The following is a 9,969-nucleotide window of genomic DNA, read 5'->3' as shown; positions in this document are numbered from 1 at the left end:
AAAAAAAAAAATCAAGGAATCATCATGTTTGGCTACTTGATGGTTATATCCATTGGGGGAAAACCTTGCTTCCTGCCATCTGCACTTGGATATGCTACACAGTGTTCTGTGGTCATCTATGAATTTCTTTTGAGTGCAACCCCATTAGGAGGAACTCGAATGATAAAGGACTCCTTTGTAGCAGAGGTAACCTAGCAAGTAAGCAAAGTCCTATTATCTAGAATGAAAATTACATGGAACCCGCCTAAAGTAAGGTATTGCTGCTTGCCCTCCTCTGGATAAGGGTGGCTCTTTAGAAGCAGGCTTAAGTTAAGCCTCTAAGAAACAGTTTCTAAGAGACCCTTCCTAGCATCCCAAGGTAAGTATGTTGTTCCTTCCTCTCCTCCCATAGATATGGAAGGGTAAAACTGACAGTGGGAATACGTAACAAAAGAATGACTTGGGAAAAGGGAGGGTAGTTTCTTCAAAAGCCCTTTACCGCACCCCCCGCCTTTTTTGAGAACTAAAACCTACATCCCTGCCTCAGGCCAGTGGTCAGGAGGGGAGTGTCTTTTGTTCTTTGTGCCACAGGAGATAGCTCAAGGGAATCATATGGATGGTGGTCACAAGATCATTTTAGCTGAAGATGGTATTAATCTGCACAGAGGTCACAAGATCATTTTAGCCGAGGAAGGGATGAATCTGGGCAGACGGCTAGATTGTCTTAGCCTACTATGGAATTATACGATTAATCAGAACCTTCAGAAACTCTGTGCTTCTGTTCAGAAGGATGCTGATATTTTTGAGAGAGTCCACCAGTCTCCTCATTTGCCAGCAAATTAATAAACATCTCTTATCTTTGCCTGACCAAAAAACAAAAAAAAAGAAAAGAAAAGAAAAAAAGAAAAAGCCTTCTTTTCCCATACAATCTTTCCAGAATGTAGATGAAGTGGGTTACTAGAGAAAAATGATTCCTAGAGGTACTCCTAATGAATGACCTTAGGCTTTCTAGAGAAAACTACATTTGTTGAGTACCTATAATCTCCTAAGTATTATACTATTTGTTTTACGCAAATTTACTTTAATCATTAAAACAACTGTTAAGGCTGTGCCCCATGGCTCACGGTTATAATCCTAGCACTTTGGGAGGCCAAGGCAGGTGGGATTGCTTGAGCTCAGGAGTTCAAGACCAGCCTAAGCAAGAGCAAGACCCCTTTCTCTACTGAAGACAGAAAAACTAGCCAGATATTGTGGCAAGTGCCTGTAGTCCCAGCTACTCAGGAGACTGAGCCAAGAGGATCACTTGAATTTAGAGTTTGAGGTTGCTGTGAGCTGTGATGCCATGGTACTCTATCAAGGGCAACAAAGTGAGGCTCTGTTTCAAAAACAAACAAACAAACACACACACACACACACACAAACTGTTGAAAAGTAAGAATTGTGATTCTCATTTCAGAGATATAAAACTGAGATTCAGAGAGGTTAAATGGCTTGCTCAAAGACATACAATTACTAAAACACCAAAGCCAAAATTCAAACTCCAAATCCATGTTCTCTATACTTTCTATGAAGCTCCTCAGAGCCATCATTTCCTGAACCTTTATCACAATACAAAAGAGACAGAATGGCTCGGCGCCTATAGCTCAACCGGCTAAGGCGCCAGCCACGTACACCTAAGGTGGCGGGTTCGAATCCCCAGCCCGGACCCGCCAAACAACAATGATGGCTGCAACCAAAAAATATCTGGGCGTTGTGGCGGGCGCCTGTGGTCCCAGCTACTTGGGAGGCGGAGGCAGGAGACTCACTTGAGCCCAGGAGTTGGAGGTTGCTGTGAGCTGTAATGCCACGGCACTCTACCCAGGGGGATAGCTTGAGGCTTTGTCTCAAAAAAAAAAAAACAAAACAAAAGAGACAGAATAAAACAAAACCAGTCCAGTAATAGAAATAACAAAAAAGTACAGTCATAAAACAGAATGCTCTTTAAAGTTATATACTAGCTGACAGTCTGTAACTCTATGATAGCATTTTTAATATTTGGGAGAACAGGATATAAGCTTTCATATATAATAAATCTAGCTAAGTCAGAAAAAGACTAAAGAAGCAATCTAAATGTTCCAAAATGGAGACTGGTTCAGTAAATTACACAAACCACTACAAGCAAAATCAGAAATATATCATTATATTGGAGAAAAAAATAAACTGGAAAACTATCTTTACTTCATATCACAAAAAACCACTTTCCCTACTATTTAGAAGGTACCCACAGACCACTAAAAAAACAAAAAATTATTGAAAAAGAAAAATGACCATAAGATCTAAACAAACGGCTCGGCGCCTGTGGCTCAAGTGGCTAAGGCACCAGCCACATATACCTAAGGTGGCAGGTTCAAATCCAGCCTGGGCCCGCCAAACAACAATGATGGCTGCAACCAAAAAAAAAAAAAAAAATAGCCAGGAGTTGTGGCAGGCGCCTGTGGTCCCAGCTACTTGGGAGGTGGAGGCAGGAGACTTGCTTGAGCCCAGGAGTTGGAGGTTGCTGTGAGCTGTGATACCACAGCACTCTACCCAGGGGAACAGCTTGAGGCTCTGTCTCAAAAAGAAAAGATCTAAACAAACAGAAAGGAAATACAAATGGGTTATAGATATCTGGGGGAAAAGTTCAGCCTCATAAGTAATAACAGAAATGCAAATAAGGCTATACTGAGATACCATTTTTCATCTCTCAGACTGGCGAAGATCAAGGAGTCTGACAATACTATGTAAATATGAAGAAATTAGCATTCACACATTGCTGGTGAGAGTGTAAGTGTATACAATGCCTATGGAAGGCAATTTGGCAATAGCAAACAAAATTGTAAAGGCATATATCCTTTGATCCACCAATTACATCTATAGAAAATTATCCTACAGATATTGTCCATGTGGATAAAATGTCTTCTGTATGAGAATAACACTGTGGTATTGGGTGGCACCTGTGGCTCAGTGGGTAGGGTGTTGGCCCTATATACTGAGGGTGGCAAGTTTGAACCTGGCCCTGGCCAAACTGCAACAAAAAATAGCCAGGTGTTATGGCAGGTGCCTATAGTCCCAGCTACTTAGGAGGCTGAGGCAAGAGAATCACCTAAGCCCAGGAGTTGGGAGGTTGCTCTGAGCTGTGACACCACAGCACACTACAGCACTCTACCGAGGGCGATAAAGTGAGACTCTGTCTCTAATAAATAATACACTGCAGTACCATTTGTAAAATATTGGAAATAATCTTCTGTTCACCAACAGGACACTGGATAAAATAAACTATGATTCATCCACATGTGCTATATTTCACATACAAAAAAAAATGAAGAAACTCTGTACATATTGTTATGGAATGATCTACTGCAATATTAAATGAAAAAAGCAAAGTACAGAATAATGTGCATATCATTTGTGTAAATGAAGGTAGGGAAAATAGTATGTATGCTGCTTGTACTACATACAATACTGTCTTGTAACTAGTGACAGAGATTGAGTCCAGAGAGGGGAACTGGTTGGCTGGGGGATGGGGACAGAAGACAGATTTTTAATTTATTATTGTTTTGAATTTTGAGCCACATGAATATTAATACCTATTCAAAAACTTAATTTTAGAAATAATAAAAAATAATTTTTGCCTGGTATAGTGATTCACACCTATAATCTTAGCACTCTGGGAAGCCAAAGCAGGATCCCTGAGGTCAAGAGTTTACAAACAACCTGAGCAATAGTGAGACCCCCATCTCTACTAAAAATAGAAAAATCTACCCATTGTAGGGTGGTAAAAAATTAAAAATAAAAATAGAAAAAAATAGTCAGGCATTGTAGTGGGCACCTATAATACCTGACTAAAGCAAGAGGATAGCTTGAATCCAGGAGTTTGAGACTGCTGTGAGCAAGGCTGACACTATGGCACTCTAGCCTGGGCAACAGAGTGAGACTCTGTCACACACACACACACAAAACCAAAATGAAATGAAATAAATAATAAAAAGAAATAATTTGTAAATAAAAAAATAGTTATGGTATATCCAGGACAGAATATAAACTTCCTAAGTTTTCAAGTATATGAATAAACAGGAAATGATATAGGATAAACTATGAAGTGGAGGAAAGGAAAGGAACATAGCTTATATATAAAAGAATATATATTTTGTTCAAAACTTTTTAACTTTTTTCTTCTTTATACTGTCCTGTACTTCCCTAATTTTCTATAGTGGGCATGTATTACTTTAATATTCTTGGGGGGAACACCACAAAAAGAACAAATAGCTAAAATAATCCTTTTTTAATCTGTAAATAAATCATCCTTAATTACAACATCACTGACTCTTACCTGACCATGACTGGTTGTTGGTTCTTCCTCCAATAAAAGTTTCTCTTTCAAGCTTTTAACTGGGCTTTCTTGAAAATCCTTGGTTTTTGAGTGCCAGACAGATGCCCTAGACTCCTGCCTTTCCTCTTTGGTTTCATCTCCCATATCTTCTGAGATGCCTCCATTTTTTTCACTAGCCTGATCTCCTTGGCCACATTCATTCTGGATCAGAGAAGGAGGTCTAGGTAACACTGGTTCCCCAAATCCCTTTTTTTTTAAAAGCTGCCTCTGAGCCAGTTTCAGGCTCTTCTGATAAACCTCCAACTGGCAGAGAATGACCTTGGTATATTGGTTAGGGTCTACTCCAGCAGGGCAGAATGGAACACCCCAGAAGTAGTGCGCAGTGTCACCAATGTCCTGGAGACCTTTGGCATCTGCTGGGGTAGGCAGACAGTGCCTAAATGTGTCCCCCCTACCCTGGGCATCTTTGAAAACACAACCCCTCCCAGTACTTTCCTGTGGCTTCCCACACTGTGTGTGCTCAGCCAAGTGGCCGGTACATCTGTCAAAACATTTAAAGTTCTCATTCTCAAACACTGGCTGGCTTGACTGGTCCCAGCTTCCTGAGCTGCCAGAGACCGGCTCCTCTTCAGTGTTTTCAGTGTGGTCCCAAGGCTCCTTTCTTTCCTCAGCCTCGTTTCCCTGACTGATATGTGGGCCTTTAAACAGTGATGGAGGTACCAGCTGCCATATGCCTGTAGGTATTTGAGAAAAAGTAGGGCTAAGGACAAACTTTTTTATTAAAAGGGCTTGGTAAGCTATCACTTACCAAGAATTACATAATGTGGTTAAGAAAGGCTCTTCTTTGGCTTTAACCAAATGTTGGTTTTTCCTTGGAGTATGCTGGGTATTAGTGAGATCTCAACTACTGTCTAATTTAACCTCTTTAAAATCACCAAAAGAATTAGGGCATTTCTATATATCTACTCTCAACATGAAATCCCTCTAATATGGAAGTATTTGGTGAGTAGGAGTCAGAACAGGGAGACATGCCTTCAGTGGTTCCAGAGTCTATGGTCTTCTCTTGGTGAGACCGTGAAGACAGTCCAGTCGTCAGAGCTTGAGATCTGGTAGCAGAAGCATCAGAAGGCTGGCAACTCTGAAACAAGCATTCCACACCAGACCACGTTTATTATTAAAATACTTATACATAAAGGGTTACAGGAAGGACAAAAAGGAAAGCTATTAAGAGTTTCTCCTCCCCAAAACATAGATGTTCAATTCAAATGAATTCCATATAATGCACTAAAGGTCTACGTGCAAAATACTAAATCACTATACTAAAACCTTTTCTAAAACAGAGAGGCAAATGAAATAAAAGATACCTGCCTTTGGCAAGTATCCTCCACATTTAAAATTATTTCAATGTCCGGGTGGAGGAAGGATAATCAGTGGGACATAACCTATGGTGCATGTCGCAAGGGTACATGTCAAATCTATTAAGAGTAGAGTATATGGGTAGGGCGCCGGCCCCATATACTGAGGATGATGGGTTCAAACCCAGCCAAACTGCAACAAAAACAACAAAAAAAATAGCTGGGCGTTTTGGCAGGCACCTGTAGTCCCAGCTAATCCAGAGGGTGAGGTAAGAGAATCGCCTAAGCCTAGGAGCTGGAGGTTGCTTTGAGCTGTGATACCACAGCACTCTACTGAGGGCAATAAACTAACTCTGTCTCTAAAAAAAAAAGATATGCTTTAAGAGTAGAGTATAAATGTCTTAACACATGTAAGTAAGTGATGTGAAGGCTATGTTAACCAGTTTGCTGTAAGCATTCCAAATTGTATATAAAATCAGCACATTATTCCCCATAAATGTATTAATGTACATAGTTATGATTTAATAAAAAAATGTTAAGAGTAAAATAAATAAAATTATTTCAATCATATATATTCAAATCACAATTTAACACCATTTGATTATATTTTAAACTGTCCTTTTTTTTTTTTTCTATAACCCACTTTAGTTTTCATTCCCTTTGCTCTCCCCACAAAACAGAATTGAGGCAAGCACCTTAACTGGCTCCCTTTTGGACTTTTGGTATTTAGTAACTCTTCAGAAGCTGTCAACTTACTATAGTTCTTTTAAGCCAGGGACTGAAAAATCTGTGATGTGGAAGAAAACCCTTTCATACATAATTAACAAAACACTTCAAATTGGGTTAATCAATAATTCAAAACAGACTTTTAAAGTTATTATGGGAAATATTTGTTAACTAAAAACCCTATAAACAACTATAGCTAGTTCCTAATACAATTATAACACCTCAAAAACACCTCAATCTCCACAAACTTTTCAACACAGCCTATTTACATTCAGGCTTTCAGCAATGGCTTTCCTCAAGAGTTCCTCTTCTTCCTCCTCCTGGCTATTCACCTCCCTAGCTTCCTGCTCACTCATTTTGAGAGCCAGAGCAAACTGTTCTTCTTCTGTCATCTCTGTAAGAGAATAGGGAAAAGAGAGGGAAGGACATTCACAAACATTGAATGAGCTTAGAGGCAAGAAACAGGATTATTAAACTTTTTTTTTTTTTTAGACAGAGTCTCACTTTGTTGCCCTTGGTAGAGTGCTGTGGCATTGTAGCTCACAGCAACCTCAAACTCTTGGGCTCAAGCAATCCTCTTGCCTCAGCCTCCTGAACAGCTAGGCCTACAGGGGCCCACCATAATGGCCAGCTATTTTTAAGAGAGTCTCCATCTCACTCAGGCTAGTCTCCAACTCGTGAGCTCAAGCAATTCACCCACCTCAGCCTCCCAAAGTACTAGAATTACAGGCGTGAGCCACTGTGCCCAGCCTCAGATTATTAAACTTTTTAATTAAAGATACTACAGACCACTTAGAACACTTTTACAATTTTATAAATGATGAAAACTCCAAAAGGGAAGGTATTGGTCAGGATCATTAGCAGCAGTTACAACAAAAATCCTGAGCCAGTATACTAAATTGTAAGATCCCATGAAGGCAGAGTTTTTACCTATATTGTCCACTGTCAATATCTCTAGTACCTAAAAGAATTCCTGGCACATGGTAGATACTCAATAAATATTTGATGAATAAACAGAGGAAATGACTCCCATTCTAGTGCTTTTTTGCTAAATACCATACTGTTTTATGATCAACATTTAGCCAAAATAATTTTACTCTTTGGGATCCTCTAGTTTACCTAGTAAAAAAGAACATCTCTAGTGATCAGAATGTGGTCTCCAAATACCATTTTCCATTAAAAACAATTGGGGTACAAGGGAGAAATGGCTAATTTTAAGTCTGGAGCATGAAATGTGTAAGATAAGCTAGAATATTTGTCATAGCTATAAGCAAAGATTCGATTACACACTACTAGGGCCATAACGAAAGAACTCAGGAGCCAACTATAAAAAGTTCTCACTGGCCAAAAATGGAACTGGAACACGAATAAGTATAATGAATGCAATAGATTAAAAAACATGAAATATATTCAGATCTGTACATCTGTACTGATAATACTTAAGGAAAAGATCACTAGTTACTGTTAAAAAATTCTAGTGAATACATTTTTTTTTTTTTTGAGTCAGGGTCCTGAGCCACCAGGCCCAGCAGTGAATCAATTATTTTGAAAATTGGTAAACAAAAGAACAGATTCAAACTTTTGGCCTACTTTCCCTATACAAACTATACTACTAAGCAATCAAGTAGATGAGAAGCTTACTTACTTATTGACTTATTTATTTATTGTTTTTAGAAACTCTGTCACCCAGGCTGGAATACAATGGCAAGTACACTTCACTGCAACCTCAGACTCCTGGGCTCATTTGATCTTTCCCCTGCCTCAGCCAAAAGTTTCTCTTTACAAAATTATTCCAGTTGATAAATGTAAAAGAAATGATAAAACATTGCCATTTTGTATAATGCCTATGGAGGGAAATTTGGTAATGTCTAACAAACTGCATATAAATTGACCCTCTGACATAGCAAGCCCACATTAGTAATTTACCCTTATGATACATTTCCAATTAAAAAGAAGTACATATGCATAACGTTTCTCATTGCAACAATGTCTGAATTTGCAAAACACTGGAATCTGGCCGGGTGTGTAGCTCATGCCTGTCATCCTAGCACTCTGGGAGGCTGAGGCGGGTAGACTGCCTGAGCTCAGGAGTTCAAGATCAGCCTGAGCACCAGTGAGACCCCCTGTCTCTAAGACAAAAAAAAAAAAAAAATAGCCAGGCATTGTGGCAGGTGTTTATAGTATCAGCTACTCAGGAGGCTGAAGCATGAGGACTGCATGAGCCCAAGAGACTGAAGTTGCTATGAGCTATGATAGCACTCTACTAAGGGTAACAAAGTGAGACTCTGTCTCAATGAAAGCAAAACAAAACAAAACAGTCTCGGTGCCTATAGCTCAACCGGCTAAGGCGCCAACCACGTACACCTAAGGTGGCGGGTTCAAATCCCCAGCCCGGACCCGCCAAAACAACACTGACGGCTGCAACCAAAAAATAGCCGGGCGTTGTGGCAGGCACCTGTGGTCCCAGCTACTTGGGAGGCGGAGGCAGGAGACTCGCTTGAGCCCAGGAGTTGGAGGTTGCTGTGAGCTGTAATGCCACAGCACTCTACCCAGGGGGACAGCTTGAGGCTCTGTCTCAAACAAAACAAAACAAAACAAACACTGAAATCAACTCAATGACTGTCAACTGTGGTATATACACACATAGCCATTTAGAGAAAGTAAGGAATATCTCTTTGGACGGGTAATACAGCAATTTCAAGGATATATTATTAAGCAAAAAAGAAAAGTACAAAGAGTGCATATATAGCATGCTACCTTCTGTATATGAAAGGAAAAATAAGACAAAAAGTGTATATATACATACATATATATACACACACACACATATATGTAGTGTCACACAAAAAAGCTAAACAAGAAACTAAAATAAATAGTTAGCTATAGGTGGTTGAGAAAAAGGTAGAAAAGACAAGGTAGGGAATAATACTTTTCTGACCATACCTTTCTGTATATTTTTGACTTATGGGATCATGTAAATGTTAAACTTTTTTTAAAAAGTAGCATGAAATCAGGCTAAGCATGGTGGCTCATGCCTATAATCCTAGCACTCTGGGCAGCCAAGGAGGGAGGATCCTTTGAGCTTAGGAGTTCAAGACCAGCCTATTCCTGCACCCCCGTCTCTACCAAAAAAAAAAAAAAATTAGCCAGGCATTGTGGTGTGTGCCTGTAGTCCCAGCTACTTAAAAGGCTGAGGCAGGAGAATCACCTAAACCCAGAAGTTTGAGGCTGCTTGTGAGCTAGCCTGATGCCATGGCACTCTAGCCTGGGCAACAGAGTTTTTTTTGTCTTAAAAAAAAAAAAAAGCATGAAATCAACAAGTTTAGAAGGGATCTCAAAAAGTGAATCCAAATATAAATATGTAACCCAAGTCAATGTGAAATGACCTCAGGTGAGAGTGAAAACATATGAAAATTTGCATGACTAAAGCAATATTTACAAGAAAATTTATAGCTTTACATGATTGTATCAGAAAAGATGAAAGTTGGCTCAGCGCCTGTGGCTCAAGCGGCTAAGGCGCTAGATTTTTTTTTTTTTTGAGTCAGGGTCCTGAGCCACCAG

At 39.6% G+C, this 9,969-nt stretch overlaps 1 protein-coding gene across 1 annotated transcript in view; it reads right to left on the bottom strand.

Annotated features, from left to right (window-relative positions):
- The window catches only part of UIMC1 (ubiquitin interaction motif containing 1), a 155,553-nt gene that overhangs the window by 73,760 nt on the left and 71,824 nt on the right, over positions 1-9,969 (bottom strand). The window contains exons 5-7 of the mRNA XM_023515092.1: positions 6,678-6,802; positions 5,360-5,465; positions 4,328-5,061 (exon numbers count right to left, since the gene is read on the bottom strand). Of these exons, the coding sequence (XP_023370860.1) occupies positions 4,328-5,061; positions 5,360-5,465; positions 6,678-6,802 (965 nt within the window). The remainder of the gene's footprint in view (positions 1-4,327; positions 5,062-5,359; positions 5,466-6,677; positions 6,803-9,969) is intronic.

The sequence above is a fragment of the Otolemur garnettii genome, unplaced genomic scaffold (genome assembly GCF_000181295.1).
Source record: "Otolemur garnettii isolate 467f Iridium unplaced genomic scaffold, OtoGar3 scaffold00003, whole genome shotgun sequence".
Taxonomy (NCBI): domain Eukaryota; kingdom Metazoa; phylum Chordata; class Mammalia; order Primates; family Galagidae; genus Otolemur; species Otolemur garnettii.
This window is presented reverse-complemented; position numbering and strand designations above follow the sequence as displayed.